General features: G+C 39.2%; 1 protein-coding gene across 3 annotated transcripts; it reads left to right on the top strand.

Moving 5' to 3' along the window:
* Positions 1 to 23: 23 nt before the first annotated feature.
* On the top strand, positions 24 to 16,432 carry LOC6529043 (phospholipase D2). 3 transcript variants are annotated; one of them, XM_015198715.3, is made up of 9 exons: positions 24 to 398; positions 10,516 to 11,122; positions 11,564 to 12,077; positions 12,297 to 13,073; positions 13,147 to 14,381; positions 14,440 to 14,565; positions 15,119 to 15,456; positions 15,521 to 15,765; positions 16,184 to 16,432. In XM_015198715.3, exons 2-9 carry the CDS (start codon positions 10,623 to 10,625, stop codon positions 16,283 to 16,285), a joined length of 3,837 nt encoding a protein of 1,278 aa, XP_015054201.1. In that variant the 5' UTR covers positions 24 to 398; positions 10,516 to 10,622; the 3' UTR covers positions 16,286 to 16,432. The 3 variants fall into 3 exon arrangements, with proteins under 3 accessions (XP_015054201.1, XP_015054199.1, XP_002090074.2); XM_015198713.3 differs by having other exon boundaries at positions 24 to 738; XM_002090038.4 differs by lacking the exon at positions 24 to 398 and adding an exon at positions 5,935 to 6,432.
* The last annotated feature ends 483 nt before the right edge of the window (positions 16,433 to 16,915 follow it).

Raw genomic sequence — 16,915 nt, 5'->3', positions numbered from 1 at the left:
AAATGTTAGTCAGTTTGGTCGGTCAATTGAGTTTTACCAGGCGCGGAATACTATGAACATGTACGATATAACTTTAACATTAAAATTTAAATGAAAAGGTCCTAATTAATTGTTAAGTGAAAAGTAAATCAAAAATAATTTAGCCTGGATCGTGGAAAGCAAGAACGCGTGCCAAGCTCAATAAACTTTCTCTCCGCGCGTCTCTCCTTCGCGCTTGCGGTGAGAAAAATGTGCTGATCAGTCTCATTTTTACGATCGTCAGGCGTTTTGATCAGTTTCGAATTTGACTTATAGCAACGCTGGTCGGCGCTCTCTCGGCAAACAAAGGCAGTCAAAAACAAAGATTTAATCAAAGATATGCCCAGGAGGGGAGTCTCGTTCGACACCAATATTAAAAGGTCCGTGATAGAAGTGTGTGTGCCATTAATCAACATTTTATTATTTGTAAATTGCTTTTCTAATGTTCTTGCGAAACGTGTTCATGTGGCGCCTCAATTGATTTGGTCTTATTGCATTAATTCTCAAAGTGTTGAGTGTGCCATACAAAAGCATATATATGAAGAAATACATTCATATGTAAAAGTGCACATATATACACTTCACTCACTGCCCAAGTCTCCCATTTTCAATGTGAGTGATTCACTGTATGCTGTTTGAAGTTCAGGCCAATGAAGTTAAGCCACAACTTCTGGTATTAAATTACGGGCTTAAATTATTTTCAGCAGTTGCCGCAAACATGTGAGTGCTTTAAATTTATACCATCACGTTAAAGTGTGTATTTCTAAATTCTATTAAATTAATTAAATATTTTGTAGTCTTCTTTAAAAAATCGGTGACACGCTTTATAGAAAAGAATTCTGGTAAAGAGAGAATGCTTTATTCGAGTTCCTCGACTATAAGGTACCCGTTACTCAGGTAGTGGAAGTGCAAACCGGAAATAATAATAACAGATTTTTGACAAAAGGATAGAAAGTTACAATACATATAAACAAATTCAAAAATATCAAAAAGTTTTTTTTTAAGATTTGTAACGCTAATTAAAAAACATGGGTTTTGTGCGGCTTGTTGGTCTACGTCTCTGGATCTGCATGCTAAATTTCAACATTCTAGCTTTTATAGTTCCTAAAATCGAGGCGTACATACAGACAGACGGGCATGGCCAGTTCAACCGGCTATTGATCCTGATCAAGAATATAGATACTTTTTATGGTCGAAAACGCTTCCTTCTGCCTGTTACATACTTTTCAATAATTCTATTATACCCTTTTATTACTAAACCCTATTATTATACCCATTTATTAACGGGTATGACTAATGACGATCGAACTTTCAATATGCGAAGATATAATTTCAACTTTTGTGTCGTAAAATGGTTTTACATGCTTTCAAAATCTTGTGTTTTACCGTTTTTTTTAACGCAGCAGTGGATTTTAATAATTTCGGAGCAATCATATACCCGTTGCTAATCAATTTTAAATTAATATGCGTTCAAAAGTTTGATAGCTTATAGTAAAATTAGTAAAATCTAACAGCAAGCAAATAGAAAGTAAGAGTTATAGATTGTAGGTAATTTTCTAACAACGATCCTAAATCATCTTAGAACAAAAAACAAGAGAGAACGCTGTAGTCGAGTTTCTCGACTATCTGATACCCGTTACTCAGCGTGGTGCTACCGCACCAAAAACTGTCAGTGTGGAAATTTCTCCTTTGCACTTCCACTAGCTGAGTAACGGGTATCAGATAGCTTGGGAACTCGACTATAGCGTTCTCTCTTGTTTTTTATCAATTTTTATGCGGGGTGTACGGGGTGCGGGGTGCTGGGTGCGGGATGCGGGGTGTTGGGTGCATGTTTTACATACATGTTTTTTGGCAAAACGATAGAAATTTACAAGACCAATACAAAAATGAAAAAATATCAAAACATTTTTCAAAAGTGTGGGCGTGGCAGTTTGGGCGGTTTGTGGGCGTTAGGGTGGGCGTGGCAACATGAATCGACAAATTTGCTCTGCTTCTATGTCTCTGGAGTCTGTATGCTTAATCTCAACTTTCTAGCTTTTGTAGTTCCTGAGATCTCGACGTTCATACGGACAGACAGACGGACGGACAGACGGACATGGCCAGATCGACTCGGCTATTGATCCTGATCAAGAATATATATACTTTATATGGTCGGAAACGCTTCCTTCTGCCTGTTACATACTTTACATACTTTTACTCTACGAGTAACGGGTATAATAACTATGTATGTATGTAGTTTACATGTTACAAGTGGAATAACAATCTGGAAGTAGGAGTATTCTCTCCCCACACTTTCTGTATTTATGTTTACATATATCATACAAAGACATCTTATCGTACTAAAATGTAAGCCGAAATTCGCTTTAAATATAAATATATAAATATTATTATTAAATAATAGTAAACAGCTAGAATTAGAAATAGATAGAATTGGCAAGACAAATAATAAAACAAGAGAGAACGCTATAGTCGAGTTCCCCGACTATCTGATACCCGTTACTCAGCTAGTGTAAGTGCGAAGGACAGTTTTTGGCGGTTTGTGGTCGTGGCCAAAAGTTTTTTGGCGAATAGATAGAAATTTACAAGACTAATACAAAAATGAAAAAATATCAAAACATTTTTCAATAGTGTGGGCGTGGCAGTTTTGGGCGGTTTGTGGGCGTTAGAGTGGGCGTGGCAAAAAGTTTTTTTGCAAATCGATAGAAATTTACAAGACCAATACAAAAATGAAAAAATATTAAAACATTTTTCAAAAATGTGGGCGTCGCAGTTTTGGGCGGTTTGTGGGCGTTAGAGTGGGCGTGGCAACATGAATCGACAAACTTGCGCTGCGTCTATGTCCCTGGAGTCTGTATGCCTAATCTCAACTTTCTAGCTTTTGTAGTTCCTGAGATCTCGACGTTCATACGGACAGACAGACGGACATGGCCAAATCGACTCCGCTATTGATCCTGATCAAGAATATATATACTTTATATGGTCGGAAACGCTTCCTTCTGCCTGTTACATACTTTTCAACGAATCTAGTATACCCTTTTGCTCTACGAGTAACGGGTATAATTAATGAAAATACCAAAATTTTTTAAGTGTGGTCTTCTTCACAGTTTCGGGTATTAAAGTGAGCATGATCAATTTTTTTTGCATATCGATAGAAATTTGCAAGATAAATAATAGAATGAAAAAAATTTGTGGCTTGTACCGTTCTGAACAAACTTGTAAGAAGTAGAAGGAAGCGTTTCCGACCATATAAAGTATATATAAAGTATATATACATATTCTTGATCAGAATCAATAGCCAAGTAGATCTGGCCATGTCCATTTATCCGTCCGTATAAACGTCGAGATCTCGGAAACTAAAAAGCTAGAAATGAGAGATTAAGCATGCAGATTCCACAGACATAGACGCAGCGTAAGTTTGTTTACTGTGGTTGTCACAACCACTTTAATGGCCACGCCCTTTGAAAATGTTTGAATTTACTTTCATATTTTTATTAGTCTTGTAAATTTCTAACGAATTGCTAAAAAAAACATCACAAAATATACCCACAAACCGCTCAAAACAACTACTGGCACACTTTTGAGATTTTTTTTATTTATTTTCGTTTTAATGTTTGTCTACTCAATTTCTATCGATACAAAATACTACTTTGGCTACGCCCCTTCTAACGACCACAAACCGCCCAAAACTATAACGCCCACACTTAAGAGCAACTATTTTACTTTATTTTTATTTAATTATTTTTTTTCTGATTTATATCGATATACCAGAAAAAAAGTGAGGATAGTATATACATATATTCATGATCAAGCACAATAGCCGAATCGATCTGGCCCTGTCCGTCCGTCTGTTTGTCTGTCCGTATGAACGTCGATATCTCAGGAACTAAAGAAGCCAGAGGGTTGACATAAAGCATACAGTTTCCAGATACATAGAAGCAGCGCAAGTTTGTTGATTCGTGCTGCCACGGACGAAATTGAAACATGATTTAAAATTTTTTCATTTTTTATTGGTCTCGTGAATTTTTAAAGGGTATACTAGATTGCTTGAAAAATATGTAACAGGCAGAAGGAAGCGTTTTTTGTTTAGATATTTTTTCATTTTTTTTATTAGTATTGTAAATTTCTATCGATCTGCAGAAAAACTTTTTGCCACGCCCACCCTAACGCCCACAAACCGGCAAAAACGGCCAGTGTTGAAAATTCTCTTCGCACTTCCACTAGCTGAGTAACGGGTATCAGATAGTCGGGGAACTCGACTACAGCGTTCTCTGAAGGTGATTTATTTTTGCCAGAGAATATAGTTTTGTTAAATTTTTATTCATGACGTTGAGAAGGTTCTTAGTTCCCCGACCAGGGAAACTTTTATGAACACTATTTAAGAAAAGTCATAACTTATTAACTAATTTAATGAACAAATTATATATGGCCCCAAAACTTATTTTCTTCTCTAGTAAATAAGGGAAATTTGGTTTTGATAATACAGTCTAATAATAATATCTAATATAAAAGTTGATATCAAAGTTTTGCTATGTTAAGGGTGCGATCGTCACTTACTTAAAATGATACATTAGTTTGGACAAAATCTCGAAAACATACTTATTGATTTAGTTCAGAACTAGGTGCCAATCATTTATGTTAGTGACATTCAGTTGCCACGCGTGGACCAATCTAATCGAAAGAATAATTGTAATTGGGCTTATTTAGCCTGCGCAGTTCATTGGGGTAGTACAAATAATGAGTTCTGATTACAGCGATTGCGCCCGAGTCAAGTAGTGCCGATTAGATAAGATAAGATAAATAAAATGGCATTGTGACTCATTGACTCCTCCGACCATTGTTGCGGGTCCGACAATAGGCTCGTACTCGATCAGCGTTTTTAAAGAATGGGTGAACCGCTCAGAAAGCTTTGGAAAGCTTTTAGAGCCATTACCATTATTAATGCTTCGGCGGAGAACTTGTTCTTGTGGATTGTGGATGACCTTGCCGCAAGAGCCACTGAGTTTGATTTTACATAACATATTTAGATAGTCGAAGGGTTTTTGGGCTATCGCATTGCAATGGTTTATGGGGATTACAAAAAGCTTTGTCAGCTGTTTTGAAGTTCACAGCTGTGCTCTTGAAAACTCCCTCTCCGTCGCCAACTTGCGGCATTGTCGCTCTCGCCGTAAATGTTACCCGTTAACCGTTTTGAGCACAGCTACCTAAGCTTTTGGCAGCGCCGTCAGGTTTAGTTAATATTATTAACGGGAGTGTCGGCCAAGTTGTCGCAACGTTTCTCGCGGATCGCAGATCGTGGCGGTGAGGAGAGCTTTTTGCCTGGCGCTCAAAGTGTGAGTGCAAGGTCTTCAGTTTGCTTTCTTCACATAGCGTGGCATTACTCTCCTCCGAATTCAACGCGACGTCGAGCTATTTCGGTTCTGTAACTTCCGCTAGTCGGTGGCTTGAAAAGTAAACAAAAAGCTGCATATCTCCCGCAAACGTGACAATCTTTCAGACGTACTTGAACTTGATATGCATCTGTGAGATGCAGAGATACTAGTTTAAACCCCCGATGTCGCAGAAAAAGACTCAATTTAGAGCCATTTGCCAAGTGCCAAAAGTAAAATAATATGCGAAAGCAGAAAAAACAAAAAAATTTTGCGTGTGTTGGTGGGCCATTGTGCAAACCTTTAATGAGTTGGAAGCGTCAAAAGCCAAATACGAGCGAGTATAAACAGCACGCGAAACATTGAGTTATATTTTCAAAACTTGAGTTTTGTGTTTACGCAAAGATAAGGAAATGCCGTGATAAAAATTGAATTAATTGTTTTTCAATGCAAGGAGCTTGTACTGTTGCGGTTTAAAGAATAAAGTTTAAAAGAAATCAAATAAAACTCAAAAGAAAAGTTATTAAGTATAAATAAAAGAAATAATTCCAATATTGTTATATATTTGTTTATGTCTCGCTCTAACTGAGAAAGGTCAAAATAGATCTAAATGATTATTTCTGTGGCAATAGGTATCCTTCTTTTCTCTACTTCTCATACTAGAAGAGCCTCCACGGCTCCGTCAATTGGCATACACAAACGCGGTATTTATAATTTCTGGTTTGATCAGCCACCGCAAGCTTCTAAACCAACATTCTTTACGTACGCGGACTGCCGATGCGTCTGAGAACTGAAAAAAACTGGAGCCGACAACAACAGCTACCTATAAAGCCAAAAACCGATTGCCAAAAATAAAATAGAGCCCATTTAATAGCCCCGCGGACAGCGCAAACAACAATGATGGCCAAGAGTGTGGATACCAAAACCAGCATCAACCATGATGCCCAACAACTGCAGCTGCCCCGGCAGGTGTCATCGGGCGTCAACTTGCCACATTTGCAGGTCCGACGTCATCGCCGAAGCATCTCACAGCTGATGGCCAGCATGGGTAATTTTTACACCTGAAGATAAGGATTTAATTATGTGCATAGATTACTTGGCTCTCATAGAGCGACAACGAAATTTTTGCGTCATCGTGAAATGGGATAAGAGTAAACAAGTTTAGTTTGTTAAGATATTTCAACCTTTAGAATTGGTTAGCTTTATATTATGGTTTGTGTATGTGAAAACTCAGCACCGAGTTTGCTGTGCACTAGAACTAAAAAAGGAAACAAAGAACTGATTATAAATAAACAAAACATTTTCCGTTTAATGTGGCTTATATAAACCGTTAGCCACTTCTTGCCCCTTTCAATTGCGCGTTGGTAAATGATTCATAACCGATTTTAAAATGCATGACGCTCTGCAAGTAACGATACTTATCGATTTTGTTATAAATATATTAAGCCTTATTTACATTTGTACTCATGCTTGATCATGGCAACAGGAAGTTTTGATTTCTTTGCCATTGTGTGTAGGTCAGGTGGAGCAAGCGTTTAGTGGGTTTAATGACCATTTCAGGAGATCTACCACCCGCTAAACAAAAGCAATTCAACATGTACGGCCTCGGGCTAAGGACATTTGGATTACAAGTATGGAATGTCAGGCGTTATCAATGAAAAGCTTTAACATTCCGGCGAAATAATACAATATGTATACAAAAAATTTGCATTGTCCGAAATAAAATTAAATTGTGCGTAGAAACATTTTTTTCGGCGATTTAGAAATACAGAGTTTTCAATAGGAAAATAGGAATACCACAGTTTTAATGGCCACCAAAAATTGGTTGGTGTTTTTTTCAAGGAAAAATATTCTTGGCGCAAAATGGGCTTTCTTTTTATTCATCTTATCTGTTAGCGATAAAAGTGTCAATTTTTTTATCAACTTAGAGCTTTTTAAGTTAATTTGCTCGGCAAAACCATAATGAGTTTGACAAAATCGCTATAGAAGTGAAAAGGTGTTAAAAAATGAGGATTATTTTATTGAATAGGCTGTTAAATTTATTATGCCGCCTTAAATTTCTCAAATAATAATTAATAATCGACCCAATGTGTAACTAAGTTATTTATATCAATCCATATAATCAAAAATATTATTAATGGTTTGAAAACTATTATGTCTTCACACTTTTATCTAAAAATCTTGGAATTTGCACTTTAAAGAACCTCCTTTAAGACCTCCAGAAGTTCTTGTTTGGTTACTTCGAGCCGATAACAAAAAGAGCTTTGTGATAAGATATATACATATGGCAACACTGGTTATTTGTGCTAGCTATAAAATAACAAAATCAATACCAAGAATTTATTCCTGCCAGTTGAACTAGTCCATAAGCTAGCTTATGTATGTAAAAGTTTAATAACACTTTGATGGCACCTATTAAGATAGGGTCTGATAGTAGTGCCCCAACGTCATTGATCGTGAACGCCCAATTCAAAATTCTTTGCACTCAGCGTCTCAGTTTATTTTAATTATCAGAAGTGATAAGGCGCAATGTAAGCTTTGACTCGTTCGACTGTTTGATAAATTAAACCAACAACTTCTGAAATAGTATCAAAGAAATATATTCTAGATTCCCCACTTTATATTTGAAAATACAAATTTTCCTATTTCTCTAAATATGAATTTAAAATATTTGTATCCCCCAATAATTGCGCAGTATGTAGCAGACAGAAATAAAGGACACCTGTTAGGGTCTGGAAATCAAAACACTTGACTTAATACTGATTTATTCTGTTTATTACTGTCGTCGATAACTGGGCTCTTTGCAAAACTGTGCTGAATCAATAAACTCACTTAATCGTCATTGTTCGGCCTACCTACTGGGCAGTATGCCCTAATCTATTTGTTGCGCCGTTTTATTTGGGCTTGCTATCTAAATGTCAATCAGCTCGATTGTATTTCTAAACTTAAAATGTTGTGGGGAACTAAAACAGTAGAGATTAGGACAGTTATATGGCAAATCTGTATCTCAACTAGATACATACGTACGATACTTAATATGCTCCTCTGATGGGCGTTGTGGGAGTAACCAATACAATTGGTTTCTTAGCCAGTAGACCTGTACCAGTACCTGCACTGAGCTAAGAGCTATATTTACGGGCGAATATGCGTCGTGTGTATTAAGCTCAAAATGTCTACAAGGTTGAAGCAGGGTTCCTATGTCAAGTTCAGCCAAGAGGAGTACTATAATAAATTAAACTTAACTATATCACATGTCGTAAGCTGTGATCTTGCACGAGTTTTTTTTTGGAATGGAGATAGCATTCGTTAATTATTACCATTTAATGGTTACAACACAAGCTGTTGAGCCAGGGGACATTAACATTTATAAATCGTAACTTCGCAGGTTCCTAACTTACATCTATTTAAATAAATGTATTTAATTCCATAAAAATTTAATTAATTCAAATTTATGATATTGATATGTATTCTTCAAGTTTTGCTCGTTTAAAAATAATTTCTTAAGATATTACAAATGTAATATTTGTGTCTGCCGCTCTGTAAATGCTTTTGTTTTTTAAGAAACAAATTATGTGTTACAATCCAAAAAAATTTTAGATTATCCAACTCAACATGAAACAGAAATAATAACACTTCCACTAGCTGAGTAAAGCGTATCAGATAGTCGGGGAACTCAACTATAGCGTTCTCTCTTGTTTAAAAATGTGGGTGTGTGGCAGTTTTATATTTTATTATAATTATTGTTAGTCTTGCAAATTTCTCTCGATTTATCAAAAATCTTTTTGCCGCGCCCACTCTAACGCCCAGAAAGCGTCAAAAATTAGTAGTTTTGAAATTTCTCCTTCGCTGAGAAGCTGACTAAGTCACTAGCTGAGTAAGGGGTATCAGATAGTGGGGCAACTCAACTATAGCATTCTTGTTGTTTATTTTATTAAAGCTATTGTTGGCTCTTTGCAAAACTGTGCTGAATCAATAAACTCACTTAATCGTCATTGTTCGGCCTACCTACTGGGCAGTATGCCCTAATCTATTTGTTGCGCCGTTTTATTTGGGCTTGCTATCTAAATGTCAATCAGCTCGATTGTATTTCTAAACTTAAAATGTTGTGGGGAACTAAAACAGTAGAGATTAGGACAGTTATATGGCAAATCTGTATCTCAACTAGATACATACGTACGATACTTAATATGCTCCTCTGATGGGCGTTGTGGGAGTAACCAATACAATTGGTTTCTTAGCCAGTAGACCTGTACCAGTACCTGCACTGAGCTAAGAGCTATATTTACGGGCGAATATGCGTCGTGTGTATTAAGCTCAAAATGTCTACAAGGTTGAAGCAGGGTTCCTATGTCAAGTTCAGCCAAGAGGAGTACTATAATAAATTAAACTTAACTATATCACATGTCGTAAGCTGTGATCTTGCACGAGTTTTTTTTTGGAATGGAGATAGCATTCGTTAATTATTACCATTTAATGGTTACAACACAAGCTGTTGAGCCAGGGGACATTAACATTTATAAATCGTAACTTCGCAGGTTCCTAACTTACATCTATTTAAATAAATGTATTTAATTCCATAAAAATTTAATTAATTCAAATTTATGATATTGATATGTATTCTTCAAGTTTTGCTCGTTTAAAAATAATTTCTTAAGATATTACAAATGTAATATTTGTGTCTGCCGCTCTGTAAATGCTTTTGTTTTTTAAGAAACAAATTATGTGTTACAATCCAAAAAAATTTTAGATTATCCAACTCAACATGAAACAGAAATAATAACACTTCCACTAGCTGAGTAAAGCGTATCAGATAGTCGGGGAACTCAACTATAGCGTTCTCTCTTGTTTAAAAATGTGGGTGTGTGGCAGTTTTATATTTTATTATAATTATTGTTAGTCTTGCAAATTTCTCTCGATTTATCAAAAATCTTTTTGCCGCGCCCACTCTAACGCCCAGAAAGCGTCAAAAATTAGTAGTTTTGAAATTTCTCCTTCGCTGAGAAGCTGACTAAGTCACTAGCTGAGTAAGGGGTATCAGATAGTGGGGCAACTCAACTATAGCATTCTTGTTGTTTATTTTATTAAAGCTATTGTTGCTTATTTCTATCGGTTTTTATCTTTCAAATTGCAGTTGAACAGCCCACTGACGATGTGTACCAGCCGGCGCACTATGGCGGTTACGTTAACAGAGGCTACGAGGATATAGACAGCTCCTCTTACTTTGCCCATCTCGAGGCGATGGCAGATGCTGGCATCGTTGGTAGCGCCTTGCCGCCCCGCAAACTCACCAACTCGGATGACGAACGCGGCAGCGGGGAAGAGGACTCGTCGGGGGAGAACTCTAACAATGAAGAGGGGGAGGAGGGGTCTCGGGACTGCACGGACGAAGCGGTCGTCGAGTATCAAAACCGCTGCTTGCCAGAATTTCAGTTCTCACTGGTAGATTCTGAGTACGATGAGACCCTCGCTTTTCCTGACTCGGTGACTATCCTATCCAACGTGGGCGACAAGCCGGTGCTGGTGGAGCGCAAGGAGACGGACGATGATGAGGAGGAGTTTGACGACGAAGAAAACAGCAGTGTAGTCCTGCGACACGAAATACCATTTACTAGCATATACGGGCCGAGCGTCAAGTTCAATTCGTTCCAGCGCAAAGTCTTCATTCCGGGTCGTGAGATTCATGTTCGGATCGTCGATACGGAACGTAGCGTCACCACACATCTGCTAAATCCCAATCTGTGAGTGAAATCCAATTATACTCATATAGGCAAGATGAATAAAAGGGTATCCTATATTCATTAAAAGCTCTTCGTTTTATATTCTTGATCAGTTTCTCGAACTGAGACAATCTGATGATGTCCGTCCGTCTGTCCGTATGACCAGGAAAATCGCACGAACTATAAACAGTTGCCTACGTTGTTTGTCTTGAACGTTTGTAATATGTTTATGAACGTTGCCACGCCCATTCTAACGGCCACAACTTGTCCAAAACCTTGCCGCCCAATTTAAAAAATGTTTTCCTCTTTTTTTATGTTTACATTTGTCTTGCGAATCTGTATCGGCCGAACCCCATTAGACCACTTCTATTCTATTTTTATGAACAGGCTGTGTTCTTGTTGTAAACCAATTGGCTTAGTTTTCTTTTGCCACTGTTTCCACATTTTTTTTCTTTTACGCAGATACACAATCGAGCTGACCCACGGTCCCTTTAAGTGGACGATAAAGCGGCGATACAAGCATTTTAACTCGTTGCACCAGCAACTCAGCTTTTTTCGTACCTCGCTCAACATTCCGTTTCCCAGTCGCAGTCACAAAGAAAAGCGTACCACGCTGAAAGCCACAGCCAGAGAGATGGCTGACGAGTCCACTCTAAAGGACCTTTCTTCCCACACTAAGGTTAAACAGACAAGCACTCCGATGAACTCCGACGACAGAAACAGCAAAATCGCCAGCAGGAACGGCAACAATGACATGGCTATCATCAGTCCCAATCACAGCTCCATTCTGGCTGGTCTTACGCCGCGACGCATTCAAAAGAAGCGCAAAAAAAAGAAAAAAAGGAAGCTACCGCGATTCCCCAACCGTCCTGAGAGTCTGGTCACTGTAGAGAATCTGAGCGTCAGGATCAAACAGCTGGAGGACTACTTGTACAACCTGCTGAACATCAGTTTGTACCGATCTCACCACGAAACGGTAGGTATACGTAGAATGTTAGGAAAAATGTTCAGCTGCTATTAAACTTTGTAATACTCAATAATATATTTACCTATAAAAAGCAGACCAAAGTCAGTATTAGACCCGTTACCACTAAATAGCAATCACTAATTATATAACTAGACATAATATATGTTATTTCGCCAAACCCGATCTATAACTCAACTAATTAACTAAATCCCAATCCATGATCTACAGCTAAACTTTGTTGAGGTGTCTAATGTGTCCTTCGTTCCGGGAATGGGAATTAAGGGCAAGGAAGGCGTGATTTTGAAGCGAACTGGATCAACGAGACCAGGGCAAGCGGGTTGCAATTTTTTCGGGTGCTTTCAAAAGAACTGCTGTGTGCGCTGCAACTACTTTTGTTCCGACGTAGTTTGCGGCACGTGGCGCAACCGATGGTTTTTCGTAAAAGAGACCTGCTTCGGCTACATCCGCCCAACAGACGGCAGCATCCGGGCAGTGATTCTTTTTGACCAGGGCTTCGACGTGTCCACGGGTATCTACCAGACGGGAATGCGCAAGGGTTTGCAGGTGCTGACGAACAACCGTCACATTGTGCTCAAGTGCTGGACACGGCGCAAGTGTAAGGAGTGGATGCAATACCTCAAGAACATGGCAAACTCGTATGCGCGCGACTTCACCCTGCCCAATCCGCACATGTCCTTCGCTCCGATGCGCGCCAACACCCATGCCACGTGGTATGTAGACGGCGCCCAGTACATGTCAGCCGTGGCCGACGGTTTGGAGGCAGCCCTTGAGGAGATCTATATTGCCGACTGGTGGCTCAGTCCCGAGATTTATATGAAACGACCCGCACTCGACGGAGACTACTGGCGCTTGGACAAGATCTTGTTGCGCAAAGCCGAACAGGGAGTGCGTATCTTCGTGCTGCTATACAAGGAGGTCGAAATGGCACTTGGTATTAACAGCTACTACAGCAAATCCACGCTGGCCAAGCACGAAAACATTAAGGTAAGTTTGAAGGCCATTTGAATACTTTATGGGCATCTATGAAGCTTTCTTTCTTATTAAATGTTCGTTAAAGGTCATGCGACATCCAGATCATGCAAGAGGAGGTATTTTGCTTTGGGCACATCATGAAAAGATCGTCGTTATCGATCAGACCTATGCGTTTATGGGAGGTATTGATTTGTGCTATGGGCGATGGGACGATCACCACCATCGGCTCACGGATCTGGGAAGCATATCCACGGCATCTTTTTCTGGCAGCACGCGTCGAACGCCAAGCTCGTACTTCACCAAAGACGAATCAGACTCAGCTTTCGGATCACGAAAGTCGTCGCGAAATGCTCACTACGATACATCCGCTAAGGAAAGGCCACCATCTCCACTCCCGCAAGAACCCAGTACTAGTATAGAAATGAGAACTTTAAAGCCTGGTGATCGCCTACTTATACCGTCTACGCTCGTTACGAGTCCGGGAGAAACTCCCGCTGAGTCGGAAATTGCTTTAGAGGGGATGAAACTTAACACCCCTGAAATGGAGCGTAAAAACGTACTCGATCGCCTGAAGAACAACGCGATGAAAGGCGCCCGTATGGGCAAGGACTTTATGCACCGACTAACAGCCACGGAGTCGGAGGAAAAATTTTCCGAGGTGTACACTATCGAGGCGGAGGATGTCACGGACCACGAAGTCAACCTTAACATGGCTTCAGGTGGGGAGCAGGTTGCGATTACCACATGCAATACACAAATACTCAGTGAGTTCTGCGGTCAGGCCAAGTACTGGTTTGGCAAGGATTACTCCAACTTCATACTTAAAGACTGGATGAACCTAAACTCGCCGTTCGTGGATATTATAGATCGAACAACAACACCGCGAATGCCATGGCACGACGTAGCTCTGTGTGTGGTGGGCACTTCCGCTAGGGATGTGGCCCGCCACTTCATTCAGCGCTGGAACGCCATGAAGCTGGAGAAACTACGCGATAACACGAGATTCCCCTACCTAATGCCAAAAAGCTATCACCAAGTGAGGCTGAATCCGACCCTTCAGCAAAACCGTCAGCAACGGGTCACGTGCCAGATACTTCGCAGCGTCTCCGCCTGGAGCTGTGGCTTTATAGAGGCGGATCTAGTGGAGCAAAGCATCCACGATGCCTACATCCAGACAATCACCAAGGCGCAGCACTACGTGTACATCGAAAACCAATTTTTCATTACCATGCAAATAGGCATGGGTGTGCCAGGCGCTCATAATAATGTGCGAAATCAAATCGGGGAGACACTTTTTAAGCGAATTATACGGGCGCACAAGTATAAAAATCAATATGTTTATCCTGTTTATAGTAGGATTAAAGATAATCTCTTCTAGGGAACGGAAGCCTTTCCGAGTTTTTGTGATTATGCCGCTTCTACCGGGTTTCGAGGGCGATGTGGGTGGCAGTACTGGGATAGCAGTCAGAGCCATTACACACTGGAACTATGCATCTATTTCCAGGTAAGGCCAGCATGCACACCAAATGCATTGTGAAACCATTGCCAAGTTGATAGCAGCACAACAAAGAGCTTATAATGCCCGTTGCACGCATTAAAAGAGTATTGCTAGACTTCTTGAAAAGTATGTAGCTGGTAGAAGGAAACGTGTCTGACCATATAATGCCGAGACAACCTGCTCATGTCCGTCCCTATGAACGTCGAGATCTCAGGAACGCAGAAAGGGTTGGTTTAGTTATACTGCCACGTCCACTCTAACGCCCACAAACCACTCTAACGCCCTCTAGCCGCCCATGGCCCCATTCTACGTCTAGAAATTTTGTTATTTCTCATCCGCAAGTCCACTAGAGTTTTTTTTTTGGTTCAGTTAACTTCTATTTAAAAACCATAATAACATAGCTTTATAATTTAAATTTAATTAAGATAATTTAATTAAGATTTTATGGCAAATCATGGTTCTACACTTTTAAGATTGTAAAAGGCAGGTTTTGAATAGACGATTACCTTCTCTACGTTTTTATTTTTGTTAAATATTTATTTTGCTTTTACACTTGCAGGGGACGCACCTCAATTTTGAACCGCCTGCAGGAGGCGGGTATTGCCAATCCGCAAAACTATATCTCATTCCACAGCCTGCGAAACCACTCCTTTCTGAATAACACACCCATAACGGAACTAATATATGTTCACTCAAAGCTTATGATAGCCGACGATCGTGTTGTGATCTGCGGTTCGGCGAACATTAACGATCGGTCAATGATCGGAAAGCGGGACTCCGAGATTGCGGCTATCATCATGGACGAGGAGTTTGAGGACGGACGAATGAATGGCAAGAAGTATCCAAGCGGAGTGTTTGCGGGACGCCTTCGAAAATACCTTTTTAAAGAACACTTAGGTCAGTAACGTATTTTTCTTCTTTTCGGTTCATTAATCAATATCTTACAATGTTATTTAATCAGGCCTCCTGGAAAGCGAAGGTTTTAGTCGGTCTAACCTCGACATTAGCGATCCCGTTTGCGACAAGTTTTGGCACGGCACCTGGCGTAGGATTTCAACCCAGAATACTGAGATTTACGACGAGGTGTTTAAGTGCATCCCCACCGACTTTGTAAAGACCTTTGCCAGCCTTCGCAAATACCAGGAGGAACCGCCAATTGCTAAAACCGACCCAGAGCTAGCTGCCAAAAGAGCCAACGACATTCAGGTATTTTTTTCAAAAATTAATTGAAGTTTAGTTTGCTCTCACGAGTGGTATACTAAATTCGTTGAAAAGTATGTAACAGGCAGATGGAAGTGTTTCCGAAAACAGAAAGTACATCTATTTTTTATCAGAATCAGAAGTCGATTCGATCTGGACCTGTCCTGGAAAAAAAATGTAAAAAAAATTTTGGGCGTGCCAGTTTTTTGGAGATTTTTTTTTGAGATCTTTTTTTTTTGAGATCTCGACGTTCATACGGACGGATGATCGGAAACTCTTCCTTCTACCTGTTATAAGTCTTAACGAATCTAGTATACCCTTTTACCCCACTCGTAGAGTATATACACTCAATCTGTTATATCTATCAATGCTAAGCGAAAAACATTGCTAGAAAAACTTTAATGTATTATATTTTTAATTATAGGGTTACCTGGTCAACCTGCCATTGGACTTCTTAAATAAAGAAGTCCTTACACCGCCTGGAACTAGTAAGGAGGGCCTAATTCCTACCTCTGTATGGACATAGTCTGCCAAAGGCCTCCAAGAGGCACATAGATTTTAGAAAGCTTTAAAAAACCTCTTATCGCATACCACCCACCAAAAGCGTTTTTCTTAAATGTCAATGTCAAGCTATACATTTTGTAAATAGTGTATAAATAGGCGTAGATAACTCTAGATACTTTCAAGTATATGTAGTTATTCCTAACTAATAGTTAATTTATTTTACAGTGTTTGTCTAAGTAGTTTTTAGATCCCTGTTGTTATTTTGTATGATGTTGAACAGTATTTTAGACCGATTTACACAAGTTGATTAAAGTGATATGAAGTGCAAATGAAGAACTACAACAAAAAATTATTCTACGTTGTTTAAGTTTATAATATGATCTTATTTGGTATACATAAATTGAATATATAATTATTACAAAGGTATACATGCTAGCCTTCACTGTTATAACCGTTACTCGTAGAGTAAAAGGGTATACTAGATTTATTGAAAAGTATGTAACAGGCATTATTATTATGCGTTTCCGACATTATATATTTATTTATTGAATCAAAAACGACTTCTTTTAGTTTACGAAAAGAAAACAAAAAATAACGACTACCAGATACCCTTTACTTAGCTAGTGGCAGTGCAAAAGAAAAATTTCAACAT

This window comes from Drosophila yakuba, chromosome 2L (genome assembly GCF_016746365.2).
Source record: "Drosophila yakuba strain Tai18E2 chromosome 2L, Prin_Dyak_Tai18E2_2.1, whole genome shotgun sequence".
NCBI lineage: Eukaryota > Metazoa > Arthropoda > Insecta > Diptera > Drosophilidae > Drosophila > Drosophila yakuba.
Note: the sequence above shows the minus strand (reverse complement) of the source record. Positions and strands in the feature narration are given on the sequence as shown.